Source organism: Dermacentor andersoni, chromosome 2 (genome assembly GCF_023375885.2).
Source record: "Dermacentor andersoni chromosome 2, qqDerAnde1_hic_scaffold, whole genome shotgun sequence".
In the NCBI taxonomy this organism is placed as follows: domain Eukaryota; kingdom Metazoa; phylum Arthropoda; class Arachnida; order Ixodida; family Ixodidae; genus Dermacentor; species Dermacentor andersoni.
The window spans coordinates 59,268,340-59,283,185 of record NC_092815.1 but is presented as its reverse complement, the minus strand read 5'-3'; the positions used below and the strand labels follow the sequence as shown (position 1 = coordinate 59,283,185).

Genomic DNA, 14,846 nt, shown 5'->3' with positions numbered 1-14,846 from the left:
GGTCTAATAATTTGTTTGGGAATAAAAAGTGTGTGAAATTTTTTGTAGAGTATTTACCCCTTACATTAGGAATGCAACACAAAACATATTATTCAATGTCTTCGGTCTCCGCCTTTGAACGTTCTGGGTACACTTCATTAACGGCCTGCAAGGTATCCCCAAGGGAATGTTCTCCATGCTCGCTCCAGCGATGCTTTCAGGGTCGCCATGCTGCTGTACTGAAGGGTACGGGCCTCCTTTTCAAGAATAGCCTAACACAAAAGTCCACCGGGTCTGGGTCAGGGTAGTTCACTGGCCACTCTTCAGCTGGAATGAAGTCTAGAGTCAGAGCACAACACCACTGCTTGTGGTGTTGATTTACTCTTCGACTGTTGTGCTGGGGCGCCTTCCTGCTGCAAAGTCCAACACTACCCATCAAAATGAGACAGGGTTGAGGGCAGCATATAAAGCTTTAGAATAACTTTAAAATACGTCTGAATGTTGATCTGTGTTTCGCCTTTTGTCACAAAAACAAAAGGAATGCAGCCAGCGGTGGTTGCCTCAGCTGAAACCATGACAGACATCGCATGGGAGCACAGAAAAAGGGTCCAGCTGGCTGCATCAGCAAACTCTGACATCAGAGCAAATGCACGAGAGTTCTTAGTGTTGTGAGGGGCCACTAGAGTTAAAATCCTCTCATCAGCTATTGATAGTACTTCAAAATGCACGTTCTGAATTTGGCTGCTGTCATTGGTCAAGCTGGTGCAGGACAAAGCCAGTCTGCAGCATGTAGCACGGCCAGACTAGAGCACACGAGTATGTCACAATCCACCCCGTGTACTACAGGGGCGTCACCTACTTGCTACAGAGTACAAGCGTACTACAGTCCTGTCATTCACATAGCAAATGTTGCGCTATGTGCAATGCAGTTGTGTGTAGCTGAGTCTACTGTATAGCATAAATACTACGGGGTGCTGTGATGAGCCTTTGTGCCACCGAGACACTGATACAACCGCGTGTCCATTTGATCTCTTTTGGTGAAGTAGCTCCAGCTGCATGGCGACACAAGCCAGCCTCAGTGCTCGGTGCCCATGGTGCGCTAAATCATCTCGAAGGTAGCCTGCTGGTACTTACATAATAAGCGTTGTTTGCGTCTATGCATCGTTTGCTTAGGTGCTGTTTAAAGACTGCCAACAAGAAAACTATGTGATTGCCAGCCATGCAGCTTTTTCAAGATTGGTTCAATGGCATATATTACTAGTTTATGACAAATTAAGCCAAGGTCAAACTTAGTTGCAGTTTGTCATTAACTTGTGCAGCTTCACAATATTTACTTCGAGGTTTTCTCTGTAATATTACTATTTCTACTTGCTTTTGGTTCCTACAATTGTCTAGACCTTTAAGTGGAGGCTGAAATAAGATAAAGATAAGTGAAAAAATAATGATGATAAAGGCATATGGAAATGTGTGTTCTTTGCTTTGACGTCATATTTAGTACACTATAACTTGACTCTCATTAATTCAAACCCCATCATGGCTTGTGAGGTCGGTTCGAATAATGCTATGTTCAAACTAAAGGAAGTGCTAAAGTTGCATGAGTGTTATTTGCCACTTTCAAGTGCAGTCTAACCATAAAATGTGACTTGGATCAATGGCAGTCAAATTCTCTACAAAGTCTCCTGAACTCTGTGTGGCTCGTGTTAGCGAATCAGTGGCGAGATCTAGTTGCATCTTCTGTAAAAGGAGGAGCCTTGCACATATTTTGCCACTGATTCTTTCGTGAAGGTTCCATTCAGTCAGCGTCATGCGATGGTTGATGAGAGGCAGACAATGAAATAACCCATCTGGTTGCCTTCATTGGTTGACTGCCCTGACTCGGTGTGTTTTGCTGCAGTGCACGGAGTTGGTGAGTAAGAGTATGGGCAACAAATTGTTAATCTTATGTTCCACCTTTCGTTGCAGCACCATGAACATGTCTTCAAATATGTGAGCACATTGGAATCGCTTTTGTTCACCAGCGACATCGACCCTCATGTGCTGGAGGTGTTCCAGCAGTTCGCAGCATTACGTGCATAAATAAGCCATTAAAGAACCATCTTCACAGTTGCATCATGTGCTTGTTTTCTTTTGGCTGTGCCCTGTGCTACACAGGGCACATACTACACAAGGCACAATTATGCATTACGCTGGCACCACAGTTCTTCTTTGTTTTTTTACATAACGTTAGCAGTTTTGTGAAAATGCTTGAGGTAACATGCAAGGGTTACAAGCATACATGCAGAGATATTTGGAAGTACATTCATCTGGGGGCAGTTTGTAAGTTAGATATAGTGAAAGGTCAGTCACTGCACTTAATGAATTGATTCTTATGGGCACTTAATTTACCAGTAGACCAAATGATTTAACCATGTGCACGACAGGCAGCTTTCAATATGTCATTACTATTCACTATTTATTTATTTATTACTATTTATTACTATTTGATATTAAAACCCATGCAAAGCACAGAGAGCGAGATAGGGAAGGAGCAGGCTGGCAATTGCCACCGAGAGTGGCACATAGGCCATCTAATCTTTAGTAAGGCGAGGATAGAAAAGGAAGACGATAAGAAAGGAAGGAAAGAAACAGCAAGATGACAGGCCACAATGACTAAAATAAACTCTAAGGAATAGAGTGCGAGAAGAAACAGCAAATAAATATGCAGGTCACACTAAATAATTACAAAAGAATGTAAAAATACAAAAACAAATTAAGCAAAATAGATAGCATCCCTCACAAAGGAGAAACCAAGCTAGTTTCTTGTATAAAAAACTCGCCGACATTTGTGATACTCCCTAATGCAAAATTTCAGTCTTTCATCCCCCACTGCACTCCGCTTTCGCTCGGCTACGCCGAGGACACAGACGCCCTATACAGGAACGTAGACTCCGATGTTCAAGCATGATAAAATATATTAATACATTTAATATCAAATTCTCAAATCTGTTTCATTTGGCTCACAACATTGGTGTGAAATTTGTACTAGAGATTTCGAATATTCATAAAGGGCTGAACTATTGCTGTGTTTGTCACAGTCACGGCCAGGGTGGAGTGAGACTACGCTACACGACGCGTATAACTTGTGTTACAGCATGGCAGTGCCTCTTTGCAAGAAGTATAAAAAAGGGTAAAGTGGCGTACAAATGTAATGTTTGCATGACATAGAACAGTTGCTCGTTACACGGGCATGTGACAGCTACTTCTGAAGTATTTGCCGAGTGTAATATCTGTGGGATAAAATGCAGGAGGCAATAAATTGGAACATTTCTTTTATAAAAGCATAGTTTAGCAATGCAAATTAACTGCGCTCAATGAAATCCCTACAATACGTGAAGGTGAGTTGCGTACAAGTCGTATGCAAATGTAGCCACATGTTTCGTCGTTTATACATTGAACACACCAAGGAGGATATATATCCTCCTTGGAACACACACACACACACACATATATGTGACAGGGTGTCGCGTTATGTAGCGTTATGGCTTGCCCACGGTAGTAAAAAAAAAAAATCAGAAAACCAAATGGAGGCACTACGTGTTTATCAAGCGCCGACATCGGGACGTAACTCGCTGGGTGCGAGAGCGCAGGCTTCGAGATCGGTTCTCTGCTGTTTCTTGTGGGGCGCGTTACGATTTGTCTTGAGTATACTCAGAACGTGCTATGTGCAATCTTAAATTCACATATAAAATAAGAACGTGGGAGCGGCCCGTTGTGCGATAATCACGTATGACTCTCAATAAAGTTTTTCCCACGACCTACTGGTTCAGTAGGTCGTGGTTTTTTCATCCATCCATCCATGAAGTGGTTCTACAGCCCACAGAAACTGAAACTGCAACCGAAACGCCAGCAGTTTGGAACCATAGAGTTTTGGAACATTTGGAGGTTTGGATCATAGAGTTTCATACGATAATTATTGTAGGAAACTCTATGTTTCGGATATTCCACGCGACCTTGGGAAACGGCCTGTGATCAAATGTACGAAAACTTTAAAAATTATCATACATACAAATATATTCACGCAAGCTATGCAATAACAATTACTGATTAACTTTTATTTTCTTAAATTGAAGTAATAATTTAGACTTGTGTAGTAAAAGAGCCTTGGCATTGTGCAAACACTTTTTGGCTACTTTTAGGTATTCCTCTGTAGGCCAGTCGGCGAGTCTGGCAACGTCTCTTTTTCACCGACTCCTTCGCGTGTGCGACACGCGTGCTATCGGACGCTGTAAGTATTCATTTAAATTGCGTGTATATTGTCATTTGCTTGAAAAAAATCACTGGGCAAAGTATGTTGTCATTGCAGTGGGCCAATTTGTCGACAAATATTACATATTAGTTCTTGTTAATTGATCGGCGGAATGTCGCATAGGCCTAGGCGGTGAGGTCGGCCTGGCTTCTTTTTCCAACATGTCTTTAGCGGTTGTGAGCGGTTATGAAGTTTTATTTGTGTACCCTATAACGTTAGCCTGCGTACACGAAGCGACTACTGAGCAGGAGTGCATTGGCTAGTATTTTGCCTGACTGAAGATAGGGATGTGCTTTCGCTAGATTGGATGTGCCGCTTGGCGCTAACCCTAATTCTCACGTTTACCGAACTTGGATGTTATGAAGTGATCAAATGCTAGTCACATAGTCCGCTTTGCAACTACAACTAATCTGGGTTCTGCGCTGCCGCTATTGGATCCATTTTTACGGTACAGGAGCTATCATTTCGCAAAAAGGTTCCTCAGACTCCTCGGGACGTCTCGTTCTGTCATAGATCTGCTAGTAGGATACATTATAAAGAAAAGGCGTGCTGTTACGCGTGCTGTTACCTCTAGTCTATGTTTGCATTTAATGGTAAAACTTCCTTCCCTAGCTGCTGCAGCTGGAATACGACGAAAATGAACTGCTGCGTATTCGCATTGTCTTTCAGCTGTATTCATAAAGCGATCTTGCACTACTACGTTCGCATATGCTGACTTCGCAATCCAGTTTCACATGCACCAACCGCACTGACAGCGATTATCGCGTTTGCATGCACTTAGTTAGCCTGTATTGTTGCCGTTGGCTTATGCAGTTCGTTAAAAACGAAGTGAAGCATACTATAAACTGTTTTCGTGAAGCTTTTTCGTGTTTGCTCTCATTAGTCTATAATACAAAAAGCAAGTTGGCAGGTCACCGTGACATGTTATTGGTTCCCCGTCCACCTTGCACGAGCGATTTGGTAGAGGAAGTTCACTGCTAACGTCGGAACGAAAGATTCCACAGAATTCGCAGGTGCGAAATCGCAAGCAAAAGCGCCCCATGTGAAACAGGCTTTATGAGAAGAAGACTGGAAAAAGCCTTGAAGAAGACAAGTCCACTTGTCGAAACGTTGCCTCCTGCTTTCACGCGTTGTTCTCGTTTGGCTCATCGTCTTGAATTTCTATGTCCTGCCATCCCCCTGTTTTCCCAGGCTTTATGGGAGTGACGTCAGTTGAAAGCGTGCAGTACCGTATTGGCTGTCTCTTTGTTGGCGGCTTAATTATTATTTTAATTTCATGTTGAATGTATCCTGAGAAGAGCAGAAATTTAGTTAATTCTGGCCCATGTCTTGAGTAATGTGCTGTTTCCATCCCCACAATTTGCACTGCATGCAAATAACATTCCCTGTTTAATCTTGTGTACGTTTTCTAAGTGCTCTATAGCAGACCTGATGCCCAGCGCCAGTTATGTTTTGTTGTGGCATGCTTTACATTCACATGCTCTGATTTGCAGGGTTGCGTAGCACAAGGCATTCGAGATGGGGCGTATGCACTGTAGTGGCAAAGGTATCTCCCAGTCGGCACTGCCATACCGGCGGAGCGTGCCCACGTGGCTCAAGCTCACCCCTGATGATGTCAAGGAGCACATCTACAAGCTGGCCAAGAAGGGCCTAACACCTTCGCAGATTGGTGTCATCCTTAGGGATTCTCACGGTGTGGCTCAGGTGCGTGCACGCCCCTTATTACCTTGGGAAACCAAGTGGCGCTGTAGGGACAACACACAGTACCAACAACACAACACTGTCTTGTGGCTTCGTACTTGTGGAGCACTTGATGTTTGGCCAGACCATGTGCACCCTCATCGTCAACTACTTTCACTGAAAGCACCCTTCCAGCTTTACCATAATTAAAATGTGAAAAAAAAAGAAAGGTTGCATTAGCACACCACCAACACGTTCTTCTTTTATTCTTCTTTTCTATTCTAATAATGCTTAAACTTGAATTTAAATTTGAACTTTCAGAATTACTGTTCCTCAAGGGGGAATGTGGGAGGCGATGTGGCGTATTATCTAATATAGCTGCTATAGTTGATGCCCACTTGAAGGGACACTACAATGCAAGTTCCTTTTAGTTTCGGTCTGGGTCACCGAGGCAGAGCCTCAGAGCCCCTAAGAGGATGAAGCTGTTTGTTCACGATGACATACACAAAACGGGAAAAAGATGGACATTGGCAACTAACAATCAAATGTTTGACCGCGACAGCTAACATTAATGGAGTACACTATGCAAGTCGCAGCATCAGCTACAGATAATATAAACAACGCGGTACAGTCGTACAAGGCAATTCGTCACTGCATGATGGGGGAAGCAACACTTTGCTGTCACCTTCCTTCTTTCCAAACACTGCATTCTCCTCTCGCACTTTACCCATCACACACTAAGTGCAAATATTAAATCAAGCTAAAGTGATGATTAATACTCGAAAACGGCTCAGGCATCAATACTATCGAGAACAGAGTTTGAGCGTGCAAGAAATTATGGTTAATCTAGGACACAATTGGAGACTTTACCGAGACATTCTACAGGTTTTCCTGCTCAATTTAATCCAAGCGCCACTCAATTCAGTTCATGACCTATGCTGCATACAAGTACAAGAACACCGAACTGAGCTTGTCACTAGTGATCAGTAATGACTGCCTTATCAATTAGCAATGTTAACAAAATAAAATGCTCATTTATTGACAGTTCCATTGATTACGATGTGCACAAATGATGGCTGCGACTGTCGTACTGAACGCGATTCGCCATCACTAGTGACTAAGGGGGACTAAGCAATTGACTAAGCATCTCCTAGTGATTATATTATATACCTATTGAATTGCCATATGAATGAATTTTCATTTAATATCCATGATGCTATTCTGTATGAAAGTAAAACATTGCACTGAGTGCATTACTAGTGATCACTAATGACATAGTGTTATCATTGAGCAATGTTAAGAAAAAAGTACTCATTTTGTTACAGCTTGATTGGCGTTCACGAATGAAAGCTACCACTGTGACAGTAAAATAGGTGATTAATATTCACTAGTGATTTGAGCATATGAGTTCCTTGTAGACACAGTGGACTCAGTCGTTTTATGACATTTCATGTGATTTAAATGACATTATGGTGTGTAAAATAGCAAGAATACTGAAGTGCTTATTGTATTTTAGTTGTGACCACTAGTGACTTGTACCTATCAGCTGTATCATGCAGTTAATTGCTAATTTCATGAGCAGTTGAATGGTATGAATGACAAGGCGTCTTATTGGAGGCTGTGGGTATCGCAGCAAAATAGTGAATCATATTCACTAGGGACTGAAGCCTACCAGTTCCTAGTGATTATCAGTGAATCGCTCATTAATATTAGTTTTGACAAGTGAACTTTTTCAAGGCCTTGAAAAAGACAAGTCTACTTGTAGAAATGTTGGCACCCGCTTTCACTTTGTTCTCGTTTTGCTCATCGTCTTGCATTTCCGTCTCCCACCTTCCCCCTATTTTCTCTCATGAATGTTTTGTTTGATAGTGTGGGGTTCTCACCCGTGCTCTCAGGGCAAAGGAACGACAACACAGTAGTGCAAATCACAAGTGCATTTATTGTACCTTTCATAGACTGATGCCTGATAGCCGAGTTGCCATCCACAAAACATGCCGATGGGCGTGCGACAAATTGCGGAAATCAGACTCACTGTGGCCGCATAGCGAGCATATGTTCGCCCCATGCAGGACACCAACACCTGGTCGTCCGTGCATATGGTCACGGGAATGGTGGCACATTCGAACGATCGGGTTCGTCCATTCTGGGCTAGGCCTCGCGAGACGGTCTCGCAGAAGCATGGATCGGCGCACTCTTGCCAACCCCGAGCCAAAGAGGAAAAGCCCGACGTGCCCGACCAACTCTACTGTTAGGTGGAACTAGTAGCGCCATCTCTCATAATGCGCTGCAGCCCAACCGACCGCCGCCAGTACCAAGCCACGCGGAGAAGCCGGATTACAGGAGATGTGCGACATGCGGGGAAAACAACATATCAGGGGACGCGTGACAGTCAAGCAGCCCCACAATGGCCATGACCACGATTTCATGCTGACAAACTCGTGCTGGCGTGCCGTCTGCTATGTCACTCTCATAATAAAGAAGAAAAACTTCGAAAGATGTCATTGGTCACATCTTGAAGACAGCTACGGGGCATACAATTGTCTTGCAAAAGCTTTGCCCTTTTATTTTGAAGGTATTAAGCCCTAATATTTTACAAAATTTGTTGCCTTGAATTTCAAAGGTCATTGAATTGCATTATGCTTCGATTAAATTAACTGATGTTTGGGTTAATTTTGCTGACATGTGAAATAAATTCAGTGGTGCTTGGGTTAAATTGAGTGGCACAATTAAATTGACTGGCATTTGCATTAAATTAAGTGGGAGAACTTGTAGTTCTAGCCCGATAACTTCGCAACTCATTATAATTGCCTCGCTACTACTCAGCCAGATCATGAGAAGGAAATTCACAGAATAAAAATGGATTGGATCGCATACGGCAGACATTGCCAGCTCCTGACTGGAAGCTTACCATTATCATTGAAAAGGAAAGTACAATCAGTGCATTTTACCAGTGCTGACATATGGGGCAGAGACTTGGAGACTGACAAAGAAGCTTGAGAACAAGTGAAGGACCGTGCAAAGAGCGATGGAACAAAGATTGCTAGGCATAACGTTTAGAGACAGAAAGAGAGCAGTTTGGATCAGAGAGCAAACGGGTATAGACAATGTTCTGATTGACATCAAGAGGAAAAAATGGAGCTGGGCAGGTCATGTAATGCGCCGGTTAAATAACCGTTGGACCGTTAGGGTTACAGAATGGGTACCAAGAGAAGGAAAATGCAATCGAGGATGACGAAAGATTGGGTGGAGTGATGAAATTAGGAAATTCGCGGGCGCATGACAGGGGTAATTGGAGATCCCAGGGAGAGGCCTTCATCCTGCAGTGGACATAAAACAGGCTGACGATGATGATGACTACTCAGCCAGGGATATTAAAAAGAATGTTGCATTGCATTATGAGATGGAAGAAGATGCTACTTGTCCACTTCTATTTGGTTCTTAAAAAAAATAACTTTTTGTTAAGTTGAAGAAAGCAGTGCAACAAGCAGAGCTTGTTTTTGGAGTCATACCGAATTTCCAAATTTCGAAGACTTCCTCACAAACCCTCAAGAACCCTGCACTGACCCCAATGTCTGCTACACATTTCACAAGACTGCTACAGGCTTTGGGGGAAAAAAGCACCCAACGGTGATGACCTCTTGCTAAAGAAGAAAGGAGCTCATTCTGGACCTCAAGCAAAAAAACTAAATCTTCATACCAAGGATTATGGGGAAGCCAGCCACGTGACCCGTGAGGAGCGCCTGTTTTATTTTTTGTCATCGGAGCTAAACAGGGCATGCTGTCTTTTTCTCCAGAATGTTATACTGCTTTTCGGGAAGGAAAACTGCCTTCTTCCAGGCATAGGCTCCTCAGATTCATATACTGAGGGGCCTCTTGAACAGCCTTTATGAGGATCTCCTGACTAGATTTGAGCGCCCTGGTGTTGTCAAGGCATGTCATTAATTGCTGGAAGTTAACTATGGAGCTACAGAAAACCAGAAAGGCGATGAAGACAGTCATTGGCAGCACAACCTACTCTGTGGGTGACACTGAGCTGCATTGAGAGAGAGCAGTTCTTCTCTGCTGTACGTCTGTACTTAACGGCAGCATGCGATTACATTTGCCACACCACTAGAAGACGTCAATCTTAAGATGGCTGAAGTAGCTCAAGTACAAGTTTTGGAAACTGCTTCATTCAACAGCGTACATCATTTTATTTTGGCGTTCCCTGCTATCCTACCCCAGCAGAGTGGAGAATAAAAAAAAGAAGCAATAGACGCACTTGAAGTCGAGTTTGCCAACTTGAAAGCATATCAGGTTCTAGCCGACATATTGAATGAGCCAAGGTGCGATGTGCAGTGGTCGTAATTAGTAAGAGTTCGAAGTGTCGACGGATCGCTCAGGTTGCACAGAATTTCAATGGTTATGCTGGGTATTCTCTCCATTCCCCACAGCAATGCTGAATGTGAGAGAATATTCCAGCACTGTGAACAAAACTCAAATGGAGTTTCGCTCATCTCTGTGTGAGAAAACACTTGAAAGTCTGCTGATGGTCAAGGGGCACCAGAATGGTACTTGCTTTGAGTAAACCTACACGGATAAGTTTCTGAAGCAGGCAAAGTCGGCAACAGCAAAATCATTGCAAAAATAAATTGTGCCCCAGTAGAGCTTCCGCTCTTTACTCTCCAATATTAATAATAATAAACCTCAAGACACGGATTTCATTTGTGGTTGTGAAAACGTGAGTAAGCTTGTCGCAAAAGGTAAATCCCTTTAAAAAAAGAAAGAAGTGCTCCCCTCTCCCCCTCGTCGCGATAGTCTTACGAATTTCCAAATCTGCAGGTTGGCAGGTATGCAGTAACAAACCTCGCACATTTTTTTGATCGCAATAACTTTTTCAGCGACTCAGAAGCAACATTGCTGTACCACTTATGGCTATGGGTGGCGTTTACAAACACTTTATTGGAATGGCTGAGAGCTCAACGTGCGACTCCTGAAGGTACGAGGAAACCATTGAGCACTTGTGTTCCTCTTCTTGGTACAGCATCCAGTGCCTCTTTGCCTCCCGAAAACTAAACCGGCTGAACTGCAGGCAGTTTTCCAAGTCAGAGATAATCAGACCATCGCCGATACATCCGTTGCTGGCGCCAGAAGCTGTTCGTGCACTAGTACAGTTCTTGAAATGCACCGATCTTGGTGTTTGTTTACAAACCTCTGCATCCTCCCGTGTGTACGCAGTGTACATTCTTTTCCTCTTTCTGCTTGCTCTTTTCCTTGCCTTTAGTGTAGGGTAGCAAACCGAACACTTGTATGGTTAATCTCCCTTCCTTTCCTCTTCTAGCTTTCCCTCTTGCTCACTCACTTATTCCATGCAAATATCTCTACGGCATATGATAACTTGTTCTGCCACAAGAAGGCAATGCAGGTAACATAACAATTTCTCTTTTGCAGTATTTCCCTGCCCCAATACGTTCAGAAGCTTCTTTTTTCGTAAAACTTCATGCAACATTCATTAAATCGTAGAGCGATCCTGAATTCATAAACTCAATGAAAAATTTGGAAGAGCTGGCAGGTATGCATACTTCGTTAATGTGCAACACTGTTTTGCAGCTCTTGCTAGAGCACAGCTGAGGATCAGTGAGTCAGCTCATTTGACACAACTTTTCTATGTTATTGGAACTTGGAAATTAGCTGAAGCAATTTATAGGACTGACTTGCTCATCTATAAGAGGCCTATGATGATGATGTCCATTAGAAAGAGGCTGTTCCATTTTGTGACAGCGGAGTGTCTTGTGAAAACTGCACTTTTATTCTGGATTCTTTCAAGTTCTACCGTCTTCTCCGAGTGGCTCCAGTGGGGGTCACATATGCTGTGACTGGCGCAAAGGAGAGCAGATTAGTGGAATTTGACTGCAGTGAAATTTCCAGAATGGCATAAGCTTCCCATGATTGTAAATGTATTGGTGACAGCAAACAAGGCAAAATGGATTCACCGTGCATTGCTTTTGCCCTGGCAACTACAGGTGCGCTGGGTGACAGGCAACAAGATCCTGCGCATCCTGAAGGGCAAGGGCCTGGCCCCTGACCTTCCCGAGGACCTGTACTCACTGATCAAGAAGGCGGTGGCCATCCGCAAGCACCTTGAACGCAACCGCAAGGACCGTGACTCCAAGTTCCGTCTCATCTTGGTCGAGAGCCGCATCCACAGGCTGGTGCGCTACTACAAGGCCAAGCGTATCCTGGCTCCCACCTGGAGGTACGAGTCATCCACAGCCTCAGCCCTCGTCGCCTGAGATGCCATTAAAGCCATACGCCTTCATGCCAGTCTTTGTGTCGTTATTGTCAATTGTCCTTGTGCACCGTGGATTTGCTCATGGAGGCTAATATTACACACATTTGATGTCATATTATGGGCCACAAAAAGAGTACATATAATTAGCTACAACAAAAGAATTCAGTGTGAGCTCTTCCCACTAAGTTGCACTACGCCTGCTCTCTGCCCACTGAACATAGTTCCTGGTGGACACCAATGTTGAAGTTAGCCTCCATCATCATCATCATCAGCCTATTTTATGTCCACTGCAGGAGGAAGGCCTCTCCCTGTGATCTCCAAATACTTCTGTCCTGCACCAACCGATCCAAACTAGCATCCGCGAATTTCCTAATTTCATCGCCCCACCGAGTCTTCTGCCATCCTCGACAGCGCTTCCCTTCTCTTGGCAACCGTTCTGTAACCCTTATCGTCCACCAGTTATCTAACCTGCGCATTACACGACCTGTCCAGTTCCATTTTTTTCTCTTAATTTCAATTAACAGAACGGCTATACCCATATCACTCTTTGCGTGGTCCTTGTTCTCGTGCTTTATTGTCAGTCTCCTAGTTTCTGCCCCATATGTCAGCACCGGTAAAATGCACTGATTGTACACCTTCCTTTTCAATGATAATGATAAGCTTCCACTCGGGAGCTGACAATGTTTGCCGTATGCGCTCCAATCCATTTTTATTCTGTGAATTTCCTTCTCATGGTTAGGGTTCCCTGTGATTAATTGACCTAGGTAAACGTACTCCTTCAGATACTCTAGAGGCTGACTGGTGATCCTGAACTCTCAATCATTTGTTGTAACTCGTCTGCATTGTTGCTGAATAGAACAATGTCACTGGCAAACCGAAGGTTGTTGAGATATTCATCGTCGATCCTTACTCCTAGAACTTCCCAGTTTAATAGCTTGAATACTTCCAAGCATGCAGTGAATAGCTTTGGAGAGATTGTCTCGCCCTGTCTGACCCCTTTCTTTTTGGGTATCTTCCTGCTTTCCTTGTGTAGAATTAAAGTAGCTGTGGAATCTCTTGACATTTTCCAAGTTACGTAAGCAGTCTGTACTCCTTGATTATGTAATGCCTCTATGAATGCTGGTGTATGTACTGAATCAAATGCATTTTCGTAATCTATGAAGCCATATGAAGAGGCTGACTGTACTCTGCAGATTTCTCTATTGCCTGATTAATGACATGCATGTGATCCATTGTAGAGTATCCTTTCCTGAATCTGCCTGTTCCCTTGGTTGACTGAAGTCCAGTGTTACCCTTATTGGAGATTATCTTCGTGAATATTTTATATAATACTGGAAGTAAGCTAATGTGCCTGCAATTTTTCTATTCTTTAACATCTACTTTTTTGTGGATTAATGTAATGTTTGCATTCTTCCAGTTTTTTGGGACCCCTGAATTTGATAGACACTTCATATATAGAGAGCCGCCAGTTTTTCAATTGTCTCCTCCATCTTTGATTAAATAGACTGTTATTCCATCTTCTGCCACTTTTCCCCATTTCATGTCTTGCAAGGCCCTTCTGATCTCATAGCTAGTTATAGGAGTTTCTGTGTCCTGTTCATTGCTGCTTCGAATGGAAGTACCGTGGCTCCTCTGGGTACATTACAGGTCAGTCTCCATCATGCCATCAAGAATGTTAGCAAATTGGCTGGCACAACTGTGCAAATGCTTCTTTAGTTGCACAGGGGACGTGCTGCTGTATTGACTGCTGTCACAGACTATAATTTTCGATCAGCTGTAGCTTGAAATTTTAGAGGATGGTGGTGGCTGGGTTGTGCGTGGCTTATGAAAGCTTTTAGCATACTTCACAGGTCCTTTAGTGGTGTACTTGTGATGGGTACAACGTAAATTGCAAGCTTACAAAAAAATTTAGGTTGTCTGCGGTTTGTGCTGCAAGACTGGGTTGCATGCTATAAAATAAAGTGCGTACTCGTAATGCAATAAGCATAACTTTTGTACTGATTATAAACAGCTATGCAATTAGCTATTAAATGTAGGCTCTGATAAGTGAACTAGTGTTACAGTAATTGCATAAATAGCAGTTTGAGACCTGTAAGAAACCATGAAGCTGGCTGTGCAACAGATATTTTGAAGGTTGTTTTGGTAACCACTGCTTTCATGTAAAAATGAAGGTGGAGTTATATGAATCTCAGTGATGCACAAGTTAAAAAGAAATTTGCATTTGTGCATGCACACTTGGTTGTACAGCTAGATTATTCCTTTAGCTTGCGGCGACATCTTGGAGAAAGGTATCCCCAAATACCAGCACTGGTGCTGAATTCATATCTATTATATTTCTGATGCACCAAATGATTGACTGCTGTCATGCCGTATTTTACTGAAATTTCGATTTTCTTCAGCCTCGTATGCAGTGCAAATACATCTCACAATGGCAATTTTCTGTGCCTCGTGCAGACTGTGAGGGGCCACTAAGTGTGTAACAGCAGTTTGGAATAAATGTGTGACATTTATGTTTAGCAACATATTTAGTTCCACATCTGATGTAACAGACAATTTTGTACAGAAAGCTTAATTTGAAATTGTACTGTATGTCCTGACAACATGCATGAAACAATTTGGCGTTATCTTGAT

At 43.1% G+C, this 14,846-nt stretch overlaps 2 protein-coding genes across 2 annotated transcripts in view; both read left to right on the top strand.

The window, feature by feature from the left end:
* The window catches only part of Cbp80 (Nuclear cap-binding protein subunit 1), a 123,134-nt gene extending 121,048 nt beyond the window's left edge, over positions 1–2,086 (top strand). The window contains exon 24 of the mRNA XM_050189232.3: positions 1,942–2,086. Coding sequence (XP_050045189.2) covers positions 1,942–2,055 — 114 coding nt within the window. The 3' untranslated portion in view covers positions 2,056–2,086. The remainder of the gene's footprint in view (positions 1–1,941) is intronic.
* Positions 2,087–4,140: 2,054 nt separating this feature from the next.
* On the top strand, positions 4,141–12,242 carry RpS13 (ribosomal protein S13). Its single transcript, XM_050189239.3, has 3 exons — positions 4,141–4,243; positions 5,758–5,968; positions 11,947–12,242. Exons 2-3 carry the CDS (start codon positions 5,783–5,785, stop codon positions 12,214–12,216), a joined length of 456 nt encoding a protein of 151 aa, XP_050045196.1. The 5' UTR covers positions 4,141–4,243; positions 5,758–5,782; the 3' UTR covers positions 12,217–12,242.
* The last annotated feature ends 2,604 nt before the right edge of the window (positions 12,243–14,846 follow it).

Bases quoted from the DNA above. Each gene is read 5' to 3' on its own strand.
- RpS13 (XM_050189239.3), top strand. From the start codon at position 5,783: ATGGGGCGTATGCACTGTAGTGGCAAAGGTATCTCCCAGTCGGCACTG. The intron at 5,969-11,946 runs GTGCGTGCACGC...TGGCAACTACAG, and splicing joins ATTCTCACGGTGTGGCTCAG to GTGCGCTGGGTGACAGGCAA.